General features: G+C 53.1%; 2 protein-coding genes across 8 annotated transcripts in view; one reads left to right on the forward strand and one right to left on the reverse strand.

Moving 5' to 3' along the window:
* The window catches only part of YY1 (YY1 transcription factor), a 31,012-nt gene extending 28,580 nt beyond the window's left edge, over positions 1–2,432 (forward strand). For both annotated transcript variants that reach the window (XM_081292026.1, XM_081292027.1), the window contains exons 4-5: positions 586–744; positions 1,544–2,432. In XM_081292026.1, the coding sequence (XP_081148152.1) occupies positions 586–744; positions 1,544–1,726 (342 nt within the window). In that variant the 3' untranslated portion in view covers positions 1,727–2,432. The remainder of the gene's footprint in view (positions 1–585; positions 745–1,543) is intronic.
* An 8,995-nt stretch (positions 2,433–11,427) lies between these two features.
* SLC25A29 (solute carrier family 25 member 29) lies at positions 11,428–26,814 on the reverse strand. Of its 6 annotated transcripts, XM_081292035.1 has the most exons (8): positions 26,549–26,812; positions 18,774–18,817; positions 18,065–18,187; positions 15,695–15,824; positions 15,408–15,510; positions 15,133–15,325; positions 13,839–13,922; positions 11,428–13,249 (listed from the first exon to the last, which is right to left on the reverse strand). In XM_081292035.1, the coding sequence occupies exon 8, from the start codon at positions 13,211–13,213 to the stop codon at positions 12,500–12,502; it is 714 nt and encodes a 237-aa protein (XP_081148161.1). In that variant the 5' UTR covers positions 13,214–13,249; positions 13,839–13,922; positions 15,133–15,325; positions 15,408–15,510; positions 15,695–15,824; positions 18,065–18,187; positions 18,774–18,817; positions 26,549–26,812; the 3' UTR covers positions 11,428–12,499. The 6 variants fall into 6 exon arrangements, with proteins under 6 accessions (XP_081148161.1, XP_081148158.1, XP_081148160.1 ...); XM_081292032.1 differs by lacking the exon at positions 18,065–18,187; XM_081292034.1 differs by lacking the exons at positions 15,408–15,510; positions 18,065–18,187.
* Positions 26,815–27,443: the final 629 nt, after the last annotated feature.

The raw sequence follows: 27,443 nt of genomic DNA on the forward strand, positions 1-27,443 counted from the left end.
CCTTTTCCCGGTGTCTCACAAAATAAATTTCTTCTGTAGTTGCCATTCCTTGGAGACCCTCTTGCTTCTTTCTCTGTCAAGAAGGGGAAAGAGGCAAAGAGAGAAGAGGGAACAGTAGGCGATGGAGAATGACAGCCCATTGTTGCAGCACAGAATATGGGGCCCACCAAAGGTAGTGGTGGACTACCGTCATTTTAACTCCGTTTATTTCTCAGTGCTTCTGTTACTGCATCGGGGGGCGTGGCGGGGTGAGGCGGCTGTGGCATAGCTGGAAGCCGGGGCGCTGGGTTCTATTCCCAGCTTGGCTACTACTAGTAGTGTGACCTTGGGCAAGTCTACTTCAAGACATCTCTAAGCCTCAGTTTCCTCATCTGTAAAACAGGGGTTTGCATTAAAAGTTAGGGCCTTTCTCAGTTGTCTGTTTTTTGTCTTAAATAATTTAATGTTTTACTGTAATGCTAAGTAAAGTTAAAATGGGGAGTGGGGAGGTTGCTTCATTCTAATAGATCAGTAAAGGTTGCTAAGTGGTTGAATCCTTCTCAGAGTTTGCAGTGTGAACCACTAAGCTTCTTTCTCTGTTTCAAGGGCTGCACAAAGATGTTCAGGGATAATTCTGCTATGAGAAAACATCTGCACACCCACGGCCCCAGAGTCCACGTCTGTGCAGAATGTGGCAAAGCTTTCGTTGAGAGCTCAAAACTAAAACGACACCAACTGGTTCATACTGGAGAGAAGCCCTTCCAGGTAGAGCCAGCTCCCTCTCCCCTCTCTACTGCCTTGCTGTCTTGGGCGCCACAAGCTAGCCGGTGTGGCTGGCACAGGAGGTGCCAGCACAGAGTGAGGGTCTTCCTATCATTCCTCCTGAGTTGCATGTAAGGCTCACTTCACTTCACCTCACCTTCTGGCCTCCCTGTGGGATCTAGATGAGGCTGGATACAGGCGTGTTCCTGTCTGTGGAGCACTTTTTTTTTTTTTTTTTTTTGGTAGGAGAATACAGAATTAAGAGCTAAATTCTAGTGTGTTCATGATGGGGTGGAAATCATTAATTTTGGTAGGTAATAGCATATTGAAATACAAATTGGCCAAGAATGTCTTACATTTTATTGTATGATACTAAGTAGAGGTGATAGTGTATCTTGTTTTTAGAGGCTTTCAAGTAAGTTAACAAACTAGTAACAAGGTGAATCTGACATGATTCTTTTTTGACAGTTGACACCAGAAGACTTCTTACTCATTAATATTTTACTTGTAAGAATATTTATAGACGTATTAGGGTCCTAGCCTGAGATCTGGACAGCTTGCCGCTTGACAGTGTTTCTGTCCGGTTGTACGCACTCAGTCCATGAGGGCAGCCCAAGTCTTCAGAGGGTGGCAACGTACATAGTTAGAAATCCCTTCTGCTGATTCCAGACTGCATCTCCCAGGCAGGGAAGAGAGTGTTTGGTAAAACAGATGGGCTGAGGTCCATCCGAGCAGTGAGCGCTGGCTCCCGGGGTCTGGTCATGCGTGCCGAGTAGGCTGATGTCTGGTCTTTCCTCGACAGTGCACATTCGAAGGCTGTGGGAAACGCTTTTCACTGGACTTCAATTTGCGCACACATGTGCGAATCCATACCGGAGACAGGCCCTATGTGTGCCCCTTCGATGGTTGTAATAAGAAGTTTGCTCAGTCAACTAACCTGAAATCTCACATCTTAACACATGCTAAGGCCAAAAACAACCAGTGAAAAGAAGAAAAAGAAGACCCTTCTCGACTGCAGGAAGCATCTTCCAGGAGTGTGAATGGGAATAAATATGCCTCTCCTTTGTATATTATTTCTAGGAAGAATTTTAAAAATGAATCCTACACACCTAAGGGACATGTTTTGATAAAGTAGTAAAAATTAAAAAAAAAACTTTAATAAGATGACATTGCTAAGATGCTCTATCTTGCTCTGTAATCTCGTTTCAAAAACACGGTGTTTTTGTAAAGTGTGGTCCCAGCAGGAGGACAATTCATGAACTTCGCATCAAAAGACAATTCTTTATACAACAGTGCTAAAAATGGGACTTCTTTTCACATTCTTATAAATATGAAGCTCACCTGTTGCTTACAATTTTTTTAATTTTGTATTTTCCAAGTGTGCATATTGTACACTTTTTGGGGATATGCTTAGTAATGCTATGTGTGATTTTTCTGGAGGTTGATAACTTTGCTTGCAGTAGATTTTCTTTAAAAGAATGGGCAGTTACATGCATACTTCAAAAGTATTTTCCTGTACAAAAAAAAAAGTTATATAGGTTTGTTTGCTATCTTAATTTTGGTTGTATTCTTTGATGTTAACACATTTTGTATAATTGTATCGTATAGCTGTATTGAATCATGTAGTATCAAATATTAGATGTGATTTAATAGTGTTAATCAATTTAAACCCATTTTAGTCACTTTTTTTTTTTCCAAAAAAAAAACAAAACTGCCAGATGCTGATGTTCAGTGTAATTTCTTTGCCTGTTCAGTTACAGAAAGTGGTGCTCAGTTGTAGAATGTATTGTACCTTTTAACACCTGATGTGTACATCCCGTGTAACAGAAAGGGCAACAATAAAATAGCAATCCTAAAGAAAGAATATGGCAGAAAAAAGATCTGTAAGCACAGTCTTATTTTCTTCTGTTGTCCAGAATACTTATAATTCTTGAGCCTCCCAGAAATTGGAAGCTAAATAAAGCAACTCAAGTTTCCTTTAATTTTGCACTCCATTACAGTGACTTGTGATGAAAGTGATGCATGGATATTTTAATACTCCCCTACACATCCTGAGTTCTGAAAGAGTAGGCAACAGGCACCCCAAGTTAAGGAACTACCTCAGAGCACCTTAGACCAGGCCCATGGGGCTAGGATCGGATTTTGGCACTCCTGCGGTGAGGGTGGGAGTGAAACAGGTGTGCGCGGCCTGGCGCCTTCTGGAGGAAAGGCACCAGTTGGCAATAGGGCACATGGGGAAGACCAGGCTTTTCTTTCCACTGCTCAGCTTCAGAGGCAGCTCCAGTGGGCCCTCGGCTCATCCAACAGAAAACACGGTTGTTGGGTATCTGGTTTGAGAGCCTTTGCTCCTCCGTCTTAGTGGAGGCCTTACAAAGTGCCAGCAATTGTGGCAAGAGAGTGCCGGTAGCTTGATTTCATGCTTCTAAGTGGACACTGAGTGCAGATTGGCAAGGTGATTCGATTATTAGAAAATTGTACTCAATGAGTACTTGACCTCATGTTGTGACCTCTTTAAATGTATGGTTATAATTTTTTAATTTTGCTTAGGGTCAGATATAGGACTCATTGAAAATATTTTATAAACTGCCACAATACAGCAAAATCCCATTTATTCAAATTGCAGTCATTCTGAGTCTTTCTGCTGAGTGCTTGACTCTGCAAGGTCACTGACAGACAAGCTAGTATGCTTACATAGAAAACGGCCAGGACACCTTCTGGTCAGAGGTATAGTCCATTTTCTTACAGCTTCTTCACCAGGGGGATTGGTGACCTAATGACAGTGACCCCCAAGGCTCTGTGGAATTTTGAAGTGCCTTCTGAAACCATAAGTGAAAAATTTAACTTCAGACACTTGTTTTTATTTGTCCAGAATCTGTTCTCCATTGAATATTTTGGTGGAACTGTGTTAATCAGAAGACCCCAGGCTTTGCTGTATCTGGCAGTCAGGAGAGACGGAAGCCCATGGTAGAGTCCCCTTCGCAGCTGAGCACCCCCTGTGAGCAAGTAATTCTTTCCAAGGCTGGACAGAGCCTTCTACTGGTGCCCATCCTTCCTGCAAGCGCCACACCTTCCTTCCCACCATCAGGTCCAGCAGTCCTGATGTGGCTGTACTGAGATGCTGCCCTAGTCAGTGGCCATCAGAGGAGTCTGGAGCCACATTGCCCTCACCCAGCATTATGCTGCACTTGAGCCTGGTCCTGGCACCATCCTCGGGATGCTTGCCCGAGGCCCCACAGCAGAATAGCCCTGTACCCTGGGAAAGCCTGAGCAGCAGCCCTGAGCCACGCTGTGGCCTGCGGGAGCCAGGCTCTTGTGTGCAAGGAGGTCCCTCTTCCTCTGTGCCTTCATCCCTTGGGGGATGCCCTTGATCGTCTCTTTTGTCCCGTTTTGTCTCCAAGTGAAACCGCCTTCACTCCCTGCCCCTTTCTCTGTTCTCGTGTCTTTTTCTCAGTCTGCAGAGTTAACTTCTATGAGGAGTGCAATTTGGAGTTCAAGACAATAACAAGCGGGTTCCTTGTTGACGTAGCACTGGATTAACAGCAGTAGTGTAGGTGACTGATGAGCGAGCAGCGGTGTGGAATCGTTCTCACTGGCTCTAACCTAAGCCTGCTTTGCTTGTTCGAATTTATAATTTTGTTAAAGATGTAATTTACTAAAATTTGAAATGGTGTTCTAACAGTGATTCCATTGTCTCGAGAATTACTCTGATTTATAGTAATACTGATAGACATATTTTCTTACATCTGAGCAGAAATGAATGCATGTTTCTAGCACATGTAATATAAAAACTCCAGAGGATAAGTTTACACTTAACAAGATGTTGTTTTCTATTTTTGAATTTCTTATAATTTCCCTCTCTGGGAGTGGGGTTGCAGGGGGCATAATATTTGTATAAAGAACTGTCACCCCAGAGTGACATTTATTTTCCAAGGTGACGCCAAGCTCATGCTGTTGGCTTCGTGTGGTGTCGTGTGTGCTCTGCCTGGACTGAAGGCCTGAGGAGTTGAGGAAGATCAGGGTTTTTTTTCCTATTTGTTTTCATGTGCAAGTTCTCCTAAATGTCAGTTATTTCACTAGATTGGAGAAGGACCCTTTAAGAGGACCCTATACCATGCCTGCCCCTGTTCCTGAGCAAGAGCTCAAGAAATGCAGAGTGAGGGAGGTGCCTGGGTGGTGGCAAGTCCTCAGTTCCTGCACAGGAGAGCTTGGCCCACTGTGAATTGGAAACCTGCTAATTCCACCCACCAATTGATCACTTCCTTGCCTGGCTCTTTCACTTTTCTCAACACCTGACCAACAGCAAGGGCGGGGACCCTAAAGGTCAAAACAGTGGTTAGAACTAAAGTCGCTGGCCGGAGCCCTCCCTGGTACTGGGTTACCTTGGGCCTCTGGCCTTCAGGGTCACTGGTCTGACTTTCAGCCCTTTGTTGTGGGTCCACCCACCCCCCCCCCCCCCATGGCATTAGTGCTGCTGCAGCGTCTCTTCAGAGTTCATCCCAGCAGGACTGGCAGGGGCATTCCACCCAAACTTTCTTAACCCAAGAGGAGGGAGAGGAAGCCATAAGTCCAAGATGTGCTTGCTCATGGTGCTGGCCCTGAGTTTCACAGCCTGCTCTTTTGACTTCATAGGACAGAAGGGCCTCTGTGCCTCCAGCACACTGTAGCCTCGTAGCAGCATCCAACTGAGTGACTGGCTAGGTCTCAAGACACCCTAATTACTGACCTTGGCCCTTCTCACTGCTCAGGTTATATTCAGATGCCCTGGCTGCTTCAAGATGGTTCACTGCAGGCCCTTCAGACAAGTGGCATCAGGTTAGAGGGCAGATACATGTCTAAGAGGCTTCTTGGCATCTACCCTGGGCCTGGGTGGTCCACATAGTCCTGGGAAAAACTTAAAGCAAGACTGGATTGATGGGAGGGGTGGGTGGCAGACGTGTGAACGGGTGCCACCCAAACCCCTTATAAAAACAAAGGAAACCTGAAACTGAACATTGGCATTAGGCCACAAGCAAACCAACCCTCCCAGAAACTACTAAAAGGCATGAGCTGCCACATGGAGGGCTCAAGACACTCAGGCCCTTAGCATTGTTGAAAAGGAGCAGTTGGCTGTGTGCTGTGTTGTCTGCAGCCTTTCTTGTCTGGGGCTGCTTGGTGTCTGCATATATCATGGAGGCAAGAAGGGCACCAGAACCAATCGGAGCAACCTCCTTCTCCACACGTCCGCAGCATTAGGCTTTGTTATCTGCAGATGGCAAGAAAAATTCTGTTGTATTCACTTTCTGCTAACTTCTGTAGGCCCTGGCTCAAGGACTTAGCATTGTGTCTCATGTTCATCTTTTTCCTTGTGTTCTTTGCCATTTCTGGAATTGTCCTTGGTTTTTCCTTAGCTCATAGGTCATAGACGCAGAAATATTATAGTATTTAAGGCATCCGCATCAAGCATCAGATGGCTTTGCATCCAGAAAATCATTAACTCAGTTTGAAGCACCAAGCATGTGTGACATGGCTCTATAAAATATAATAAACGCATACTGTTAAGCTTTCCAATGCCTGTGGTTCTCATTTGTTCTTCACTTTTCTGAGTTTCGTTACACATTGAATTTGGAGATAAGTTCCATCTGGCCTGAGAATTGCCAGGATTCCCTGAGATCCTTGTGGTGAGAATGGAAACACCTGTGACTCGGTCACACCAGCAACAGATGTTCCCACTGGTTCACTGTTCCACTTCTAGAAGCGTAGCCAAAGGAACTTGGGTGCAGTTGGGCCTGAGATCTCCAGTATCCACCGGGAAGTCCAGGGCCAGTAAGAAGAGCTTACGAACTAGGATGGACTCGTAAAAATGATAGGATAGGCTGAAAGCTGCTTAGGATTTGCCTTCTGGAACTCTAAGACAGATGGCGGCATTCCACTGCCCATCGTCCCTGTGACCTTCCCCTTGCTTGTGATAGACGGGCTGCCTTGCCTAAGCTGCTGAGGTTGGCAAGTGCCCAGCCTCTGAGCCCAGAACTGCTGAGTGAGGCCCAGGGGAGGGCTCCGTGGGGAGTGATCCTGGGGAACGTCAGTGTGTGCATCTGCAGATCTTAGATGGGAGGGACCCAAGGGCTTTGGGGTTGCTCTCTGTGAGCCCCCCTCACCCCGCAAAAACAACAACAACAAAAATACATCATACACAAGGCTCTGGCTTCTGATGGCTTTCTGCCCAGGGCCAGACTGGGCACCTGCCTGTGCAGAACACTCTTGTCTCCTGGCCTTGGAAGCCAGCCCTCAGGACTCCCCCACCGCCAGACATCTCAACTCCTTCCTGGAGCTGTTGACATCAGCTATGGCCATCTACAGCTTGGGACTTGGCACCCTATCAAAGCCTGCTCCCCGTGTCCTACTAAAAAAATCACTTTTCCATTCAGCCTTCGCACGACCTGCTTTCCAGCCCCTACAGGGCAGTTGCTGGATGCCACCCCTCACCTCTCAGGATTTCATGGCCAAAGCTTCCCTTCTGGAGTTTCCAGGTTCACTCGTTTATTACACACACACACGGCACATTGCATGTCTGGCTGTTTCAGGTACTAATGGGACAGTCGTCCTGGCACATGTGTTGCACCTAGTAGAAGAGAATAAGTGTGGTTGGGTGTAGCACACACCTGTAATCCCACCATTCTGGGAGGCTGAAGTAGGAGCATCGCAAGCTGGAGGCCAGCCTGGCTAACTCAGCAAGACCCTGTCTCAAAAAACAAAAGGGCTGGGATTGTAGCTCAATGGCAGAGCATCCATGGCTTCAATCCCTGGTACACAGAATAAATAGGACCAGGGGTGTAACTCACTGGTGGAGCACGTGCCTGGCCGGTGGAGACCCGGGGATCCACCCCCCACACCGTGCTGCAAAAGAAAGGGGGGTGAATGCTGTGGATTAAGGGGCTGGGGGCTGTGACACTGGCTTTCCTCTCCTGGACCTGGATATGCTTCTCTGCCAAGCCTCTGCCCTCGGTCGCGTGTGGGCACTGTGTGCCACTTGGGTGCAGGGCTGGGATGATGCAGGGAGAGGCCAGAGGCAGGTACAAATGATGAGGGCATGTGGGGAGCTTGTCTCCTCACCCCAGGATGGGGCAGGCATTCTGGGCCCAGGTAAAGGAAACACCGAGGTTGCCTAGTGGGTGGATCACCATCTGTGATGCCCAACTAGAGGAGGGATGTGTTGCAGGAGAGCCCCACTGGAAAGGCCTGGACTTGGGGCCCTGTGGTCCCCAGTGAGAGATACACTGTCCCCCCAGAGGCTGGGGAGGGGAGAGCCAGCCACCCCCCAGGGAAGTGAAGACCTGATGTTGGGAGGGGCCCTGGAGGAAGGGTTCTCAGGAAGAAGCGGGCCAGGGCCTTGGATGCGTCCATGTGCTTTTTTTCCTGCTCCCTCTGCTGTGGCTTGAGTATGACCCAAGGGAACATGGGATTGGTCCCCAGGGTAGTGTGTGGGAGATGGTGGGAGCTGGAAGGGGTGGGCTAGTTTGGGAATGCTGCCCTTAGTGGGGGGGAATTGGTGTAGCTGGTGGCCCCTGTTAGCTTTCCTGAGTGGGCTGTTACAATGCAAGGATACCCACACACTTGGCCTCTTCTGTAGGAGGCCTCTTCCCTTCTCTTAACCATGTCGCCACCAAACCAAGGGGGCCCTCACCAGAGGCCAAACAGATGGGGCCACCTGAGTGACTTTCAAACTCTAAACCTGTGAGCTACAGAAACCCCCTTATTCTGTCATGTACCAGCCACAGGTACTGTTTTATTTTTGTGCTAGTAGGGATTGAACCCATGGGCATCTATCTACCATGCAGCTAGCTACATCCTCAGCCTTTTTTATTTTGGTACCAGGGATTGAACCCAGGGGCACTCGACCACTGAGCCACATCCCCAGCCCTGTTTTGTATTTTATTTAGAGATGGGGGTCCCACTGGGTTAAAAGCAAGCTCCTCACCTTTTGCTGAGGCTGGCTTTGAACTTGCGATCCTCCTGTTTTAGCCTTCCAAACCGCTGGGATTACAAGCGTGTTCCACCATGCCTGGCTGCCCTTTTTATTTTTTTATTTTGAGACAGGGTCTCACTAAGTTGCCCAGGCTGGTCTCAAACTTGCAATCCTCCTGCCTCAGTCTTCCGGGTGGCTGGGATTACAGATGCGCACCACCATGCCTGGCAGGTGTGTGACAGTAATGAAAAATGGACTGGGACACCTTCATAGTACAGGGAGGTGGAGGGGTCCCCCCTTGCTGCCATAATGCTGGGTACATACCGACATCCACTCTCAGGGCCACCCTGGCCCCTCCAGGTGCAGTGAAGGCCTGTGATCCCCTCTTCACGCCCCCCGAGCGTGTCCTGATTTCAGTTGTCACTCCTGCCTTCTCATGCCCCACTCTACTGCCTGGCCCTGTATTCAGCAGCCTCTCCCCTCATCCTTCCATTCATTCAGTAACAAAAGGAAGCAAACAGAACTCTCAGCACCAGAGATCATCATGTTCCCTGTGTCCACTTCCCATCCTCTCTACCACAGAAACGTCCCTGTCACCCCTGTGCACAGATCAGAACTCCTGAGTGTGTGTGTCCATCCAAACTCCACTGCTACAGCCTGAGTGGTGTCAGTGGCCTGGCAGGGCAGGGCCAGCACCCACTCCAAGGGACCCTGCTGGCCACAGAGCTTAGCCCAATGGATGTGGGAAGTGGAGCTAGAGAAGGACCCACAGCCATTGCCCTCCCTGGTGAGCCTCTGGTGGGTACCTGGGTGAGAGCGAGGAAGTGGTCCAGGCAGCATGTGGCCTGGGTCCTGGCTGTGACCAGGGCCTCCCAAGTTCCCTCCCTCTGGTGCCTGAACTGGCACTCCAGCCAAGTCTGTCACTTGCAGTCAGGGCCTGGCTGCTCGAATCTCCTGCCACAGCATGAAGGAGAGCACGGGACATGAGGGCTGTGGCCTGAAGGGTCGCAGTTCTGGCCCCAGCACCAGCTGGTGGCGTGAGCTGGGATGGGGCCTCTCCTTCACTGCTGACCCCGCTGCCATGCAGGATGTGGGCACCATCCCTGGAGGCTGCTGCAAGGCAAAGGCCTGCTGTCGTGGCCCAGCTGCTGTCTCGTCACCAGCACCCCCAGTGCAGGCAAAGCCGGGATGGCATGGCTTATGTGGGATGAGGGGTCACAGTTTCCCTCATATCCTGAGAAATGACTCACTGAAGGCCAGGCCAGCGTGGGCTTCACACAGGGATTCTGCTCCTTCATTCTGAAGGCTGAAGGGATCGGAGGGAAAAGGCAGAGAGGTCAGCATGTGCCAGGCTAGAGTGGTGCGGGAGCAGGGCCTGGCCCCCAGCCCTGGAGAGACAGGCACCGTCCAGGCTTCAGACTCCGAGTTCCCCCGAAACCCATGGGGTGGGGGTGACCTCTTTGCCTGAACCCTGGGCGGGGCCTGTCCTTTGCTCTCTGCCCCTGCAGGCTCTAAGCCCCACCCCAACCCCTGGTCCCAGAGACAGCTGCCCAGCAATGCCCTTTCTTAAGGGCCTCTGTCCACACCCACCTGCTCCTTTGTCCCCATGGCCCATTGTTTCTCGATTTCCCATGGGGTCTTCAAAGCACAAATCAGGTCCTGTCACTTCTCTGGGTGAAATCTGCCATGCTGTTGGATGCCACACAGCTGTGTACCACTGCCTGTGACATGTGTGATGGAGAAACCCAGGACAGTGCATTGAACATAGGGCCCTGGCTGGCCTTCCACACTCCCAGGGCCAGTCTCCCCTGCACCCCCAGGTACCCTGTCCCCACTTGAGTAGGAAGAGAGCAGGGTCAGGAGTCAGGGGTCACAGGATGGGCTGCAGGCACAAGGACCACAAGCAGCTTTCTCAGAAGCCCCAGGCACCAACTGGAAGTTCCCCTCACTGGCTGGTCAGGGACATGCAGCCACCCAAGCTTCACGAGAGGTGGGGAGATTTTCATCTGGACACTGAAGCCCCAAACATTGGGCAAGCTCCACAGGCTGGTGGTGGGCACTAGGTATCTTTAGGGCACAGGAGAGCAGGGCTCTCCCCTATGGTGTTGGGGGCTCAGCTTGTTGGTTCAGCCTTGGAAGGAAGGGCCTCCAGGGCTGGCGGGGTCACAGCAGGCAGAGGCTAACTTTAGCCGACCTTCCAGGAAGCCCTCCAGGCGCTTGGGCTGGGCTAGGTCCCACCATGCACTAGTTGCCAGGGTTAATGTGAGCAATGGCTCCACTGAGACATCCCTCTTCTAGGCACGCCCCTGCCCTTCCCTGCTGGCAGTGTCCCCACCACAGGCCTCCCTTAGCTAGGAAAACATCCCAGGGCACTAACTCGAGCTTCACACTTTGCAGGGGAGGAAACAGGTGCTCATTTGAAGCCTTAACCTGCCCCAGGTCACGTTGCCAGGGCTGCTGGGGGGGGGGGGAGGCAGCACCCAGACCACTGAGCCCCACCGGCAGGGAGATCCAGAGGACAAAGCCCCTCCCACAGTCCACAAAAGTCCCTCACTTACAAAACCATCAGCACTTTATTCCCTTGGTTTCTATACAATAACACGAGGCTGTACTGAGCTGGGGTCCTCACCGAGCAGTCTGCCTCCTTTGGGGAGTTAACATTCCTCAGAGTGAAAGGACCCGCACTGGCCTTGCCTGTGCCCACTAACAAGCCCTTCTGTCCCTCACAGGGACACCAAGCACTGAGGAGACTGGCTGGCGGGTACCATTTGCTGGGAGCAGACATGGAACTTCCACTCCACGAGCCAAGCTGCCCAGCCTCTGGAAGGGATCCCATGCCACTCTCTGGCCAAGCCTCTACAAACTCTGGGGAATCCTTGATGGTGGTAGTGACCCATAAACCCAGATATCAACTGACCTCTGCCCCCATTTGCAGACAGGAACCCTGAGGTCTCGGTGAAAGGACGTCTCCTGATTACAGCTACGTCATTTTTTGTTTGTTTTGAGACAGGGCCTTACTAAATTGCTGAGGGTGGGCTCACACTTGAGATCCTCCTGCCTCAGCTTCCTGAGGCACTGGGATTAAAGTTGTGTGCCACATGCCGAGCTGCTGTACCAATTTAACTGTTGAGACTTCTCACTGCCTGTCTCTTTCCCCAACCGGTTCTTCCGCTGACAAGGAGACTCCAGCAGACTTCCTGCCAAGGCCCCAGGTCACCCTACAGTAGGAAGGGCAGCTGCTAGGGTACTCTGAGCTGTCATATGGAAAGGCTGGCACAATGGTAGAGCACCTGGTTGTGCCATGCCAGAAGCTCCAAGCCACCACCTGTCCCAATACAGAGGAGGTCAAATCTTCCCTGGGCAGCCTGTCAATCACAGATCCCACAGGTAACCTGCAGGGCAAGAGCAGGAAGAGCGGATCTGGGAGCAGGGCTGGAGTGTTGGTGGGGTTTTGGAGTAAGTTCCAGGTCCAGACACCAACTCGGGCAGTCCTGGTGCTAGACGGCTCGGGCACCATCTCTGACCTTCCTGGCTGACACATGTAGACAAGAGGGTCCCATCTCAGGTGAGAAGACCGAGGCCGGAGGAGTGATTCACGGTTCAGGTCAAGCTGATGAGGGAACTGAACCCGGGTCTGATGGAGTGCTGGCCCAGGCTTGAGACTGGCCCTTAGTCTTCATGCCCTTAGTCACCCTGACAACATTGTTTTCTGGCACTCTGGTCTGGGGTGATGGCTTCTCAACCTGACATTGCAAGGGGCGGCCTGATGTCTGTGGGGTCTCTGCAGAGTGGCCTGGCCCCAGGGCGGGAGGGGCATCACAGGCTGGAGGGCTGGGCCAGGGCGGGCCCTGTGGGGGCAGCTGGCGCGGCCTCGCCCTCAGGCCGGGCCTCCTCTCCTCTGGCGTAGCTGAGAACCACGGTGACGGTGGCAAAGGTGGCAGCGTTGACGGGGAAGGCGCGCAGCAGCGTGGAGGCCAGCCCTCGCGTGAAGACGCGCCAGCCCTCAGCCTGGTAGCTCTGGCGCACGCAGTCAAGGATCCCGCTGTAGCGCGGGGCGCCCCGCAGCCCATCGGCCTGCAGCCGCGACTTGACCACGTCCACCGGGTAGGTGGACAGCCAGGACATGATGCCCGACACGCCGCCGGCCAGCAGCAGCTTGGGCACGAGCAGGCGGTCGCCAGGCTCGCAGCCTAGCATGCGCGTGAGCACGTCGTAGGTGAGGAAGTACACGCCGAAGCTGGGCGTCTCCCGCAGCAGCGTGGACGCCATGCCCCGGTTGACGCCGCGCACGCCCTCGCGCTGGTAGATCTGCGCCAGGCAGTCCAGCGAGCCCTTGTAGGTACGGGCTGGACCGGCGTCCTGCAGCTGCAGCCGAGTCTTAGCCAGCTCCATGGGGCAGCAGATGACGCACTGGATGGCGCCCGCAGCCGCGCCAGCCAGGAACTGGTTCAGCGGTGAGTCCTGGCCCAGGGCCCGGAGAGTATTGCCTTGCACCCCGAACACGAGCGCGTTGATGAAGGTGAGCCCCATGAGCGGCGAGCCCAGGCCCTTGTAAAGGCCCAGCACCTGTGGAGACAGAGATACATGCCATCAGGGCGGGCAGTGCTGTTGTGCCTGCCTGGGGACCACGTGCTGCCCAGCCTACCTGCACAGACTCTCCACACGGCCAGTGGCAGTCTAGCCCACCCCAGGTTCATGAGGACCAGCAGAATTGTTATTGTTACTGTTTTTTTGTGGGTACTGGGGATTGACACTCAACCACTGAGCCACATCCCCAGCCCTTTTTATTTTGAGACAGGGCTAAGTTGCTTTGAACTTGAGATGACCCTGCTCCAGGCTCCAGAGCTGCTGGGACCACATGACCACTGTAGTGTTTTTTTCCTTTTCTCGAGACAGGGTACCACGATGTTGCCCAGGCTGGTCTCAACGGATCCTGCCTCAGCCTCCAGGGTAGCTGAACATGGCTGGGACTGTAGGTGTGCACCACCACACCCGGCTCCAAGCAGAATTTTATTTGAAGCAAAGTCCTCAGCATAACATGATTTTATATTTCCAAAGTCTTCATGCCCCTTAGTCACCCTGGTGTTGTTTTCTGGCACTCTGGTCTGGGGTGGTGGCTTCTCAACCCTACATTACAACTGCCCTGGCCACTCACACTCTCCTGCTTGATGATGGTCTGGAAACAGTGTAGGGTCCCTCGGTACTGGGGCTTCTCCACACTCTGCACCTGAAGTCGTACCTGAAAGGACAGAGTCTGGTAAGAGGCAGGCAAGCAGGGGACCAGAGCACCCAGTCCCCTGGCTCAGTGCTCACAACTGCCCAGGGAGGCCTCCCAAGGCGGCCCAACACAGGGCGCAGGAACTAGTAGCCTTCTGTGGCTTTGGGGATTCTAAGGCAGGGCAGAGCCAGGTGTTCACGCCTCTTCAAGGGAGGATACTGCTACAGGGACAGCTAGCTGTAGGTGGGACAGAGGTCCCCAAGACCTCCAACTGAGACAAGCCCCTTGTTTTTGCCACTATTGCACAGTATGCTAGAGTGGGACATGAACTGTCTCCTGGGACCAACCTATTGTCCAGGTGACACCTGTCATCCCAAACTATGGCCAGGGCCAAAGGAGTTCCCAACCTCATGACCCGTAGCTGGCTCTCCTCCCTGGCGGGCCTCAGGGCAATGGGCATGGGCTGCACTATTGCTTGGGTCCTTGTGAGAACTGTGGTCACAAGTTAATAGTAGTGACAGGAAAACAGCTGAGAGCCTCCTTGGGGACCCATGGCAGCAATTCTGGGGCTTGCCTCCTCCAGTCAAAGCAGTCTTTGTCAAGAGCTTATCTCTGCTCATTCACAGGCTCTACCCGGCACAGGGGGAGGGGCGTTTCCTGAACTTGGAATCCGCCTCACGGGGCTGGGAAAACTAGGTCACATCATACTCTCAGGAGTGGGTTCCCTAGATCTGACTCGGAAATAGTCTTTATCATAGCCAGGGCTTGGGGAGCAGGTGCGTCACACCCATTATCTCTGGGCACTGCCGGGGGTCCCAATTCCAAAACGGGAAGACGGATGCTCAGCAATGTTCTGAAGCATGGTCACGGCTGTCCTCTCTAAGGACGCAAGCAGTGCTGGGGAGGGTGAGGGCAGGTCAGGGGTGTAGCAGGGGAGCACCCTCCCAGGGAAAGCCAGGCTTCCTCGAAGCCTTTCCAGCTCTCCACCACAACAGGTGGGTCTCCCCACTGGTCAGTGCACCACAGAGAGTCCTGTTAGGAAAAACTGTACCACCTCTGCACACAGGCCCCCAGTGGCCGGAGCAGCTGGCAGTGGCATGCCCCTGGCGCCGACTCGCCCCAGCACCCTTCCTACCCTGATGCCCAGCTCTCTGCCAGGACTTGGCAGGGAGGGGAGCAATTTTCAGAGCAGAAAAGCAAAACCCCTCCTTGAATTCTAACCCATACTAACACCAGGCACTGCAGCTCGGCTGGTGCCCTGCGAGGCGAGTGTCTTTCCCTTCAGTGTTCTGGGTCTCCAGGGCACCTCTGCTTCTCCTGAAGCCCTCGACACTGGCACTGCGGGCTCTCAGCAGAACTGATGTGAAGCAGCACCGTCCCTTCCTTGGGTCAGCCTCACTGACATCTGGGCTGTCTTTAAGTATCTGCAGGACACAGGCACCATTGAGTGCCCAGGCCCAGCAGCTGGGATGTCAAGCTTAGGTCAGCCCAGCTCTTGGTGTTGACCTGGGTCTGGAAGAAGCCCTCACTGTCTGGGAGTGAAATCTGGTCCAAGTCCTAGAACACCTAGAGCTGAGGCTCTTCACGTCTTGGGGTGACAGGAGCTCCTCTGAGGATTGAAGGAAGTGGCAGACGAAAGTGGGCATTTGCACACAAGTCCAAGAGGCTCCCAGCTCCCCCAGGCCTGGGAGACCCCCCGCACACACAAGAGCCCCCGATTCAGAGGGGGCTGATTTTTCTCCACCAGCCCCACCCGAGCCCCCAGCCCAGGACCTGTGCTGGGCCCAACTTGCCTCATGCCCTTCCTGCCCCTGCCAGGCCTGGGGAACTCTGGGGGTGGGGTGCGGGCACAGGCCTGGGTGAGCGACGAGGAGGACCGCCTGGTCTGTACTCACTAGCGCTCCGGGTGAAGCTTCCACTCATCTGCAACAAAGTTACTTTGCTACTTTCAGATGGCCCCTAGCTCAGACAGCAAAGGCATTAAAGAACACAAAATGTCAACATCACATCCAGGTGCGGAGCCCCTCAGCCAGCCTCCCACCACCCCTCCCCTGCCCTGGGGTGGCCATCACTACTTTGGGGACAGTGTCATGTCCGATGCAGTAGGGCAGAAAACTACCTTTGCACAAAACTATGTGGGAAGGGTCATGCCTGAGGACTGGCTGTGGTTCTGGGTGTGACAGAGAATAACTGAACCTGGAGGAATGAAGTATGAATGTCCCAGGCATGGGACAGTGTGGGCCAACAGGGAGCTCAGTAGTCTCCCTCACGTGTTCCCAAGCAAGGCTCCAGCTATATGAAAGGGGCCTGTGACATCGGGAGTTAGAGTAGTGGATCCTGTAGGTGACGGATATAGGAGCAGAGGTCCAGGGGCCTCCAGGGACTGGCCATGTGCTATTGCTGGGTGGTGGCCACTCAGGCCAGTTAAAAAGGCACCCGGAGCAGCAGTGAGCAGGAGCCTGCTGCCAAGGGACTGCCGGGGGCTGCCGAGGGGCTGCACCACTGCTGCTTTTCAGAGCAGCCACGGGGCAGTGGGGAGGGCAGTGCAGGATGTAGGGTTAGGGTTAAAGTTGTTTTTGCAGAGTATGTTACTTTTGTAATAGAAAGCTAAACTGAGTGTATGCACCTGATGATTAAAACACATTTTAAAAATATCACATGCCCTCAGAGCCAGGCCCTGCCGACAGTGTGTGTAAAACCAGCCTGGCTGGTTTCCCAATTTTCTTTTAATGAAGAGTGCTTAACTTCCACACTGGAAAGCTGCAAAAGCCCACTACAGGGAGCCAAGGATGCGGTCCCTGGATAGGCCCAGCACAGCAGCAAGTGGTCATGGTGGGACTAGAGGGCACAGGATGATCCCTGAGGACAGGCTGGCTCCCCAACATAATAAAAAGCTTAGCTTTTAAAGGTAGTTTGGCCCAAATGTGATGCCATGGGCCACAGTGGCAAAAAGAAAAAGAAAAAAAGGTGCAAATGATTTTCTCATTGGCCATCCTCTGTTCCAGGGAGGGGTGGTGACAGCACAGAGGCTCCTGCGTGTGAGAGGTACAGGGTCTCCCTGGGCTCAGCAACTCAGAATACCTAGGAGGCTCCCAAGCCTGACAGGGACCACCTGGGATGAGTGGGAGCCTGCAGATTCTCTGGCCAGGCCCAGACGAGTCAGCGCTTCCAGGCCTGGCCTCTGTGACACAGGCTGAGGAGAGGCCAAGGTACTGGTTGGCTGGACACAGCAAGAGGCACTGGAGACACATGACCGTAAGATACAAACACAGTGTAACATGGACACTGCCAGGCTGTCCTGGGCTGCTCTGGCCTATGGGCAGCTCCGTGGCATGGGCTGGCCAGGGCTGGCCAGTAGAGCGTGGGCAGGCAGTGGCCTCACTCACAGCAGGCCCATGCAGGAGACTCGGGGCCCCTGCTTACCAAGAAAGCCTGGCCCTCTAGCCTTCTCCCCAGATTTGCCTACAACAGGTGGAGGACTGGGCTTTTCAGAGCTTGCATTTAATCCCACACAAATCATCCTGACAAGCACTGGGCAGCATGAGTCTGGCCCCTAATGATCTCATCCAACCCCTCGTTTTGCATAGGGGGACATCTGGGTCTCGCTCGGGGAAGTGACTACCCCGAGGTCAGGGGGCAAATGGGCTGGCAGGGGAGGCCTGGACCAGGGACAGAACTTTTTAAGGTCAAAGCCAGTACATAAAGCCAGGCCCTCCTGCCGGCACTGGAAGAAATGCCAGCCTGAAATTAACAAGTTATTTCCTTTGCCAACAAACACCTGGTTCACTGAAAAAATGGAACCAGGAAGTCCACCCATCCCAGCTCAGGATGACGTGTCTTGCCTCCAACTCTGCCTTCCTGTTGGGAAAGACCAAGTTCAGTGTTTGCAGCAAGTGTAGAAGGTGCAGAACACCATCCTGCCGCTGCAGCCTGCCTGGGCCCCTGGGAAGACGGCAGGGGAGGGTGCTGACTCGGGTCAGCATGAGAACACAAATCCCCACCCGCAGGGCAAAAGCTGGTGAAGTTCCGGGAGGACATGGGTTTGCTTGGTTTCTGTCCTGGTGTCTGAGAACCGGAACTCCAGTTGATCCAGGCATGGGGCCCAGCTCAAGGGAGTGCCTGCCCCAGACCCGTTCCCAGAGCAAGCCGCACATGGGATGTACCTTAGGTTTTTGGCCACAGACACTGCACAGGTGAACACCAGCGCTGGAAACAGTCCCTTAGTTCTGATTCAGTTTCTCAAGTATGAACATCACTGCTCTGTGAAGACCATGTTCACTGGAAAGCTGACAGGTTTGACTTCTCAGTATTTCTACATGTTCTCCCTCGACTCTTCTTTTGCAGTACTGGGGACTGAACCCAGGGCCATGTGCATGTTCTGGAAGCACTCTGTCACTGAGCTACAAACCGACTTCTTTTTTGGGGGGATGGGGGGATAGGGTCTTTCGATGTTGCCGAGGCTGTCCTGGAACTCAAGATCCTCCTGCCTCAGCCTCCCAGGTCATTAGGATCATAGGCTGGCTCCACCGCACCTCCTTCAACTTTTCTTTCAGGAAAATATCTGAATTCATTCTGAGTGAGAAGAAACCTGCCCTTCAGCAATCTCAGCTGGCCAAGCCCAAGAATGAACTTGGCCATGAACTCAACTTGTGGTTCAGCCCCAGCTGGGAAATGGAAGAAGAGCCCAGAAGGAAGTCGGCTAGGTGGGTGGGAAGCAGCTGCCCTCCCAGGTGTCTGGAGAACTTGCCTGCTATCTTCTTCTAAAGCCCCTGGGATGCCCTCAGATTCGTTCCTGAGGTTGTAACGCTGCAGCCTCTTTCCAACATCTGTGCCTCCATGAGGGCCTGAGAACCAAGAGTGACAGAGACTCACCTTGACGGTGTCAAATGGGTGTCCCACAAGCACGCCTGCCACACCTGGAAGAAGAAACGTGTACTTGTGAGCAAATGCCCCAGAACCTTGGGGATGGGGATCTGACAAGGAGAACTGGGCAGTAGCTGCTGGGAGGAAGGGGACACTGACTGTGTGCCCGTGGGGCTCCAGGCACACCCTGTGAGCTCCTGCCATCCTGTCTGGTGGCGTGTGTGGGGTGGGGTTCCCAAGGCCAAACCTGCATCTTCCAGCTGGAGGCTAGAGTCCCTTTCCTTGCCCCACACTGCAGTTGAGGGGTCTGGGCAGCGGACCAAGCTGCCCTGATGCTACCCACAGTGTTTCTAGGATGTCCACTGCCCTATACACCTCTGGCTTGGGCAGCTCACTCCAGGGATGCTGGAATTTGGGGTCAGCCTGTGACCCAGACTTGAACTTTCCCTCTGCTACTTAGCATGCACATTCACCAAGGACTCAGTGTCTGAGCCTCACTCTCCTCACCTGAGCAGGTGATGAGCATCTGTCTCCCTGAGGGCCATCACAGAGATTAAACGATCAAACAGGGGGACAGGCCACGGAACTGTCTGCAGTGAAGTAGGTGTAACTGACACCTCTGCTCTTTCCCTGAGTCGGAGCCACCTCAAGCCTAGGGAGGCATCTTGTGACTTTGTGGTCATGCTTGGTTACATATTAGTTCAGGGCCTGCCAAAAATTCAGCCCCGCTATAAGGATAAAGTTCACCCCTCCAACACGGCTCAGAAACACTGCTCCAGTCCAAATCTCAACATCACTCCTGAATCTCAACATGACTACCACAACAGCTTGGTTACCCCATTTCACAGGAGAAACTGAGGCTCCTCAAGGTCAAACAACTGATGCCAACTCTCACACTTCCCTAGAACCTTGTGTGTAAACCTGTTAAGATTCTCCATTTGTGGGGCTGGGGATGTGGCTCAGCGGTAGAGCGCTCGCCTAGCATGTGTAAGGCCCTGGGTTCAATCCTCAGCACCACATAAAAATAAATAAATAGAAGTATTGTGTCTGACTAAACTTAAAAAAAAAAACCCTGCAAGAAGCCCTGAGTTCCATCTCAGCACAACAAGGTGGGGTGGGGGAAGCATGTGCTTTGTTGCTAATACTGTATTTGTATCATTAAGAGTCAACACCAGGGGCTGGGGTTGTGGCTCAGCTGCACAGCACTCACCTAGCACTTGCGAGGCCCTGGGTTCGATCCTCGGCACCACATATAAATAAAGTTATTGTGTGCAACTACAATTAAAAAAAATAAACAGGGGCTGGAGCTGTGGCTCAGTGGCAGAGCGCTTGCCTAGCATGTGTGAGGCACTGGGTTCGATCCTCAGCACCACATATAAATAATTAATAAAAGGATCTATATCAACAACTAAAAAAATTAAAAAAAAAATAAACAAACATCTTTAAATAAATAAATAAGAGAGTTGACACTGGCCCAGCATGATGTCACATGCCTGTAATCCCAGCAACTCAGGCAGGAGGCAGGAAGACTGCAACTTAGTGAGACCCTGTCTCAAAATAATAAATAAAAAGGGCTGAGGATGTAGCTCAGTGGTAGAGCACCCCTGGGTTCAGTACTGCCAAAAAAGGAGCTAACATTTGCTAAGTAACAAACAGTAACATTCGATCTCCTAGTTACACTTCTTAATATGTTCATATTCTAATTTTTCCACTCCCATTCCTGATAAAGGACAATTAAGCCATTTTATAGATGAAGAATATGAGGCACAGAGAATGTTCCTGGCACAGAGCGAGTGAGTGATGAACCAGAATTCAAACCTGAACCCTCTGGCCCTGGGGCCTCCTCCCCACTGCTGTCCTGCTGTCTCCAGAGAGATGGCCATATATTGTTTTTTTTTTTTTTTTTTTTTTTTTTGGTACAGGGCATTGGAGCCAGAGGCTCTTAACCACTGAACCATGTACCCAGCCCTATTTTGTATTTTAGAGACATGGTCTCACTGAGTTGTTTAAGGCCTTGCTAAGTTGCTGAGACTGGCTTTGAACTTGCAATCCTCCTGCCTCAGCCTCCTGAGCTGCTGGGATTATGGGTGTGCACCACCATGCCCAGCAGGAGAGCTGGCCATTTTGCCAGCTGATGCCCGAAGGTTAATGGAGCCACTACATATCTACTTCTCAAACTGTGCTTTATCTTGACATGATGTCCTCTTCTCCCGTTCCATGCTGTGGTCCTCAGGGTGCTTCTGGTACTACCCTGCCAGGCCTGCTTCCTATTTGGCCTGGTAGAGTTTTGTCCACCTCTTAACTCTGAACCTCTTCTTGCTGCTGTTTTAGATGTTTCTTATAAACAACCTGTAACTGGACCACTTCCCAACCCAATCTGAAGCCGTCTCAGATTTCATCAAAACAACTGAAAGATCCACATTATGCCATCCTATTTTATGCAAATGGTTTATTTTACTTCTTTTCCTTTTCTGAACCATTTTTGCAGGTTTGGGAAATTACTATTTATTCTTCTGGTTTTTAAATTTTTTTTTAAGAGAGAGAGAAAATTTTTATTATTTTATTTTTTAGTTTTCGGTGGACACATCTTAATTTTATTTTTATGTGGTGCTGAGGATTGAAACTAGTGCCATGCGCATGCCAGGCAAGTGTGCTACCGCTTGAGCCACATCCCCAGCCCTTTAATTTTTATAGTAGATGGACACAATACCTTTTTATTTTTATTTTTATGTGGTGCTGAGGATCAAACCCTGTGCCTCACATGTGCTAGGCAAGCGCTCTACCACTGAGCTCCAGCTCTAGCCCCTGTTCTATTTTTAATGTTCTGCACGACTGGGGATGGAACCCAGAGCCTCGCACGGCTGAACTAGTGTACTTGCACTACCACAGAGCTACATCTCCAGTCCTGTCCTGTTTATCCTCTTCCTTTTTTAATTTCTAAGTCCAACAGAGGGTTTATTTTTATGTCTAACACTTCTAATCATTACAGAGAACAAGGCAAGCACCCATCACCCCAAGGCTCTCTGTGCCCCTTTCAGCCCCACCCTGCCACCTTCTACTGATGTGAGCCTGTAAACCAGGGAACCTCACAGTTCCCGGCATTCTCTCTCCTCCTGTTTTGGTTTCTGCTCCAATCAACTGCCGTTCTGCTGGAGCCTTTCTTGGTTACTTCTCTCAGATAAAATACACAGGGCAAATGCCCTCTGAACTCTTCTTTGTGGCCCTGGGGATGGAACCGGGGCCTTGCCAGGCTAGGCAAGTGCTCTACCACTGAGCTCCAGCTCCTCTGAATTCTTGCTCATTTGCAAGATACATTTCTTGACACTATGCTCTGGTGAAGACTTCTGGGTGCAGGCAGTAAGGGTTCCCTCCACCTTCAGGCCTTCAGTGCTGTAGGTGAGAGATCTGTTGTCAGTGTGGTTTTTTTTTGTTTTTTTTTTTTTAAAGAGAGAAGAGAGGGGGGAGAGAGAGAGAGAGAATTTTAATATTTATTTTTTAGTTCTCGGTGGACACAACATCTTTGTTTTGCATGTGGTGCTGAGGATCGAACCCGGGCCGCACGCATGCCACACGCATGCCAGGCAAGCGCGCTACCGCTTGAGCCACATCCCCAGCCCCGCCAGTGTGTTTCTTTGTCACAAACTATTTACCTCTGCAATCATTTTTTAAAATGTTTTTTTAGTTATCAATGGATTTTTATTTATTTATTTGTGGTGCTGAGAATCAAACCCAAGGCCTCACGTGCTAGCCAAGTACTCTACCACTGAGTCCACCTCTGCAATCTTCTCTGCATATTAGGAGAATGTCAGCAGGGGATACCCAGGCTGAGTCTCCTTTAACAACCTGTCTGGAACTCCACCCACCCTTTCACTATAGATTTTCCCCACGCAGGGAAAATCTCCACTATTATTTATCTATCATGTCCATCATTTCCAGACCTGCTCCTTTCCTCCTTCTGGAGCCCCCAACATTCCACCAAACTCTTCCCTCCTGACTTTCATCTGTTTCTGGTCCTTCGGGCATCCTTTTTTCTTCTGTGAGATCTGCCCCCCCCCCTCTGCCCCCAGTACTGAGGATGGAATCCAGGCCCTCATCCGGGTTAGGCAAAGGCTCTAGCGCTGGGCCACATCCCCAGCCCCCTGCTTTATTTTTTCTTTCATTTTTTATTTTAAGATAGGATCGTGCTAAGTTGCCCAGGCTGGCCTTGAACTTGCAATCCTTCTGCCTCTGCCTCCCAAATAGTTGAGATGACGGTGAGCAACCCCCCCCCCCCCAGCTAGAGCCACTCTCTTTTTCACTTCATGCTCTGAATCTCTGTTTTGGGGGGATTGCTTTTTTACTGTATTTACTTATTTATTTTTTGGATGCTGATGTATCCCAGGTCTGCACACATGCTAAGCAAGTTCTCTATCACTGAGCTACAATCCCAGCCCCTGCTGTGAATTTTCAGAATTTATAAATCCTAGTACTAGAAGCTGTTCACGTGGGCTGTACCTGGAAACCTAGTCTCCTGTAGGTGCCACTTGACCTTCCTGTCCCTCTAGCTGGACCCAGCAGTGGGGTTCCTTTCCTGTGGGTAGCTGGTCATGCCTCTGACCCCAGACTTACCCAGATGCTAGCAACAGCCTTAGTCACCTCTGGGATGGGGTGAAGAGGGCAGGTTGCTACCTCTGATGAGAGGCCCTAGCTCTAAGCACTGGCACCCCATTCCTACTTTCTCCACTTACCTGCCTGCATGTCCTTAGTTGTGAGGGCTGGACCTCTCACCAGAACCTCCCCCAATGGGAAGAGCGTGGAAGGTGGGGTCTGTCTCCATCAGGGTCTCCGGTCTTACCCTTTTCACCTCACAGTCCCCTTGAGAGCCAGGAAGCCCTGCCTCACCACTTCCCTTGATAGCCCCCCAGAAAAAGTGAACCCAGTCTCCCAATTCCGAAAAGCTGTTTTAGCTGGGGGCGGGGGTGGTCCACGCCTGTAATCCCAGCATCTTGGAGGCTGAGGCAGGAGGATTACAAGTTCAAAGCCGGCCTCAGCAACTCAGTGAGGCCCCCCCAAGCAATTTAGAGAAACCCTGTCTCAAAAGTTTAAAAGAAGGGTTGGGATTGTGGCTCACTGGTAGAGCACCTGCCCAGCAGATGTGAGAGGCAATGGGTTCCATTCTCAGCACCATATGTAAGTAAATGAATGAAATAAAGGTCCATCAACAACTAAAAAATATATTTTTAAAAAAGTTTAAAATAAATAATACAAAAAACGGTGGGGTGGCTGAGAATGCAGTTCAGTGTTAAAGCGGCCCTGGGTTTAATCCCATGTATCCCACCAACGGCAAAAAAAAAAAAAAAAAAAAAGCTGACTCTCAGGAACAACCCCCACTCCATGTTCCTCCAGGGGAGGAGAGAGACCCCTGTCGCTCTGGCACCTGGTGGTGGGATGAGGCATCAGAATGACAGATCAGTGCTCCTCGTGTAATTGAGTACTTCTCTGTGCCTCCTCCTGCCCATGCCCCATCCCTACTGCCCATCTGGGGCAGATCCCCTCTCTGGGGAAGGGAGACAGTCTCACCCTTGCACTATGCAGGGTCCTAGGAACCTGCCCATCAAAGTGCCTACTCTGCCTCCCCTGGCCCATCCCTAGGCCAATCAGCTCACACATTCATCTCAAGTGGGCCTGTTGAAGGGGACACACCATCCTCCTTCAGGAGTATGTGCATCAGGACCCACAGAGGGAAGCACTGCCATCTCCTACTCTTGACCTCCATGATGGGAGGGACTCAAACTAGAAAGGACCAGCCAGGGACCTTGGGGACCAGATCCCAAGGTGTTTGTGCTGCCTGATCCCTGTTCCTATGCAGCCTAGGGTGCCAGAAGCCCAAAAGGCAAGCCTGAGGACGGGTCCCTTTCCAGTGGGTCATCCCCCAGTGGCCCAGCCCCTCTGGAGAAGCACTGTGATTTTCACTAGTCTCTCCACCTTTCTGGGCCTAGATTTCTCCTCTGCTGGATGAGATCAAGAGAGAGGTTCTCTACCAACTTCCATCCTCAGTCACCTGAAAAGTTCAGGCCTATGCCTGCACAGTTGCCATGTAAGTGAGCACAATGCACCCAGGGCTTGCACGGCAGACCAGGGCCTGGGGGGTGGCCTACACCACAGCCAGGGTGCTGCACCCTAACCTTGCCCCCAACCCTAGGACAGGATCTGCTGGTGCCCTGAGGCAGAGCACATGTACACAACCTCCCCCTGGTAGGTTCAGTGAGAATGGGCAGAAGTGCATTCCAGGCAGGGTGCCTGCCTGAGAAGAGTCCAAGGGATGACCCAACACATGTGTCGGGTTGGCTAGGGTCTCTAAGCAGGCTTGGCCTTAGGAGTGTTCTTTTCCCAAACTTAGGGACTCCCAGGACACCTCTATTGAAGGACTGCAACTACAGAAGGAACCCCACCCCGAAGGGAAAGAATCCACCCTCCCCAGGAGAAGGGAGTGGGTCCTGGCCAGCAGAAGTGTATCTCTGCCTCCTCCCACTTCGCAGCATCTGTTGAAAGTGGGTAGAGGGTGCAGAGGAGGGTCTTGGGAGCTGATGGGACAGGATTGGGTATCTGGAAGCAGGATCCCTAGAGGCCACTTCCCCTACCCTTCTACCCACACCCAGGACTTGGAAGAAATCTCCCACCAAATTGCAGGAAACTCTGGGCTGCTTCTTCCTCCAGCAGCTTCCAGAAGTCTAATTGGAAACAGACTGGGAAGTTCTTCAACCCCTTCGGCACACATCACTGCCCTGGACATGCACCTGTCCAACTAGCCTCCTCTGCCTAGGAGGAAGCTCCCTGAGCTAAATGCCCAAGGCACTGCCCAACAGCTGCTCCTCTTCCTAAGGGGCTGTCTGCGGGCTGGTAGCTGAGGGCTGTATTAAAGTCAAATGCAAGCAGATGAGCAGCGAGGAACAAGGGCAGGTGATTGAGGAGAAAAGCAGCCGCCTTCAGATGCAAATGGACTGGGCAGGCCATGAGATAACCAGCCAGATACTCTGCCTGACACGCTGGGCCCGCCACCTCCTGAGGGCTAAACCAGGCTCTCCGCTAATACCTGTTGAATAAACTGACCTTTAAGGGGAAAGCAGAGAAACTAAAGGTCAGACAGGTAAGTGCAGTGCCCAACGCCCACGGTCGGAGGGTCCGGTCGCAGGCTGGGGAAGAAACCCTAGCGCCCACCCCCGCGTCACTGAGGGTGCCCGCACCAGCTTGCTCGCGCGGCGTGTCAAGCCCACCGCGTTGGCCGCCGCCTCTAGCTCACGGAACCGCGTAGGTAGGGGCAGGCGAGCCAAAGCGTGCACCCAGGGCTTGCACTGCAGACCTCGCTCCGGCCTCGCTCGGCGCCGGCGTTCAGGCGGGTCCACTAAGGAGGGCCCCGCCCGGACAGCTGCGGGAAACCGGGTCGGGTCCGCTCCCAACCGGACCGCCTGGGAAAGGACCCTGCACCGAGTGGGCGCGGGATAGAGCTGGGGGATGCTCCAGGGACCTACGGGAGGGCGCAGGGGGCCGCGGCGCATCCTCCAGAGCCCCAGACCTCCACAGCATGCCTCCACGGACTGAAAAGACACCTGCCCCTGCGCGCCGCGCGCCAGGCGCCCTCGGGGCCCCAAGTCGACTAACGCCCACGAGACCGCAGAGGGCATTGTTATTCCGCGTTCCCGGCGGGAGACCTCAGCCGGAGGCAGGCGCCGGTCCGAGGGCTCACAGCTGGGCTGGCCCGCATCCCCGACGCCTCGCTCCGGCCCCTGAGCCCTACGCCTCCTTACCTCCAGCGCATCCAGCCAGGAAGTCGAGCGCCATGGCTGGGTACCGGCGAAGCCGTGCTTTCTCTTCTTCCTTCTCCTTCCCGGACCCCTCACCCGGCCGGCCGCCGTCGAGGGTCCCTGCGTGCTGTACTGGGCTCGGCCTGGCCTCCGGCTCGGCGCCGGGATTCCGAGATCGGGGCGGAGGGGCAGCTCCAAATGCGGCTCCCGCGCTGCGCTGCCGCTGGCCCGCTGGCTAGCCCTCACCGCCGTGCACCCGCCTGCCACCGGCGGCCGCTCACCTCGGACCGCGCCCCTCCCTCGGCCCTCCCGCTCCGCGGGGCACACAGCGCAGCCAATGGGCGCGTGAGGTGCGGACAACGCCCCGGGCGCCGCGCGCTGCCGCCGATCCCCATTGGCTGGGCGCGGCCGGAGGGCGGGGCGGGGGAACGTGGCGGGCGTGGGGGTGGGACGCCGTAGTGCCGCAGACAAAGAGTGTGCTTCACGCGCCCGCCCGCGCCGCTTGGAGGGAGGAAGCGCGGTGAGTGCCGTGGCGACTGCCGGGGCCGATAACCTTCTGGGAGCCGGCGGCCAGCGGGATGCAAGGACCTCAGCTAGTGTGCCACGCGGGCCAGCTGTGCAGGGGACAGGGCCCGGGAAACTTCGACCTGGGTTCGTTTCCGAGTCTGCCGCGGGACCTCAGCGTCCTCGCCTGTTTAATGGGACACTGCCGTGAAAACGGACATGCAACGCCGGGACCTTCCGAGGCCTGAAGGCCCGAGCACAACTAGTCGAGAAACTCCTTGGGCGGCGAAAGGGCGCCCTCGTAGCGCTCTCGCCTGTCCTGCCTGCGCGCCCACCTGGAGGTGGCCTCTGGGGCTTCCGGTCTCCGGAGAACACGCGGGAATGAGAGGGTCTG

The sequence above is a fragment of the Spermophilus citellus genome (assembly GCF_964194105.1).
Source record: "Spermophilus citellus genome assembly, chromosome: 4".
NCBI classification, from domain to species: Eukaryota; Metazoa; Chordata; class Mammalia; order Rodentia; family Sciuridae; genus Spermophilus; species Spermophilus citellus.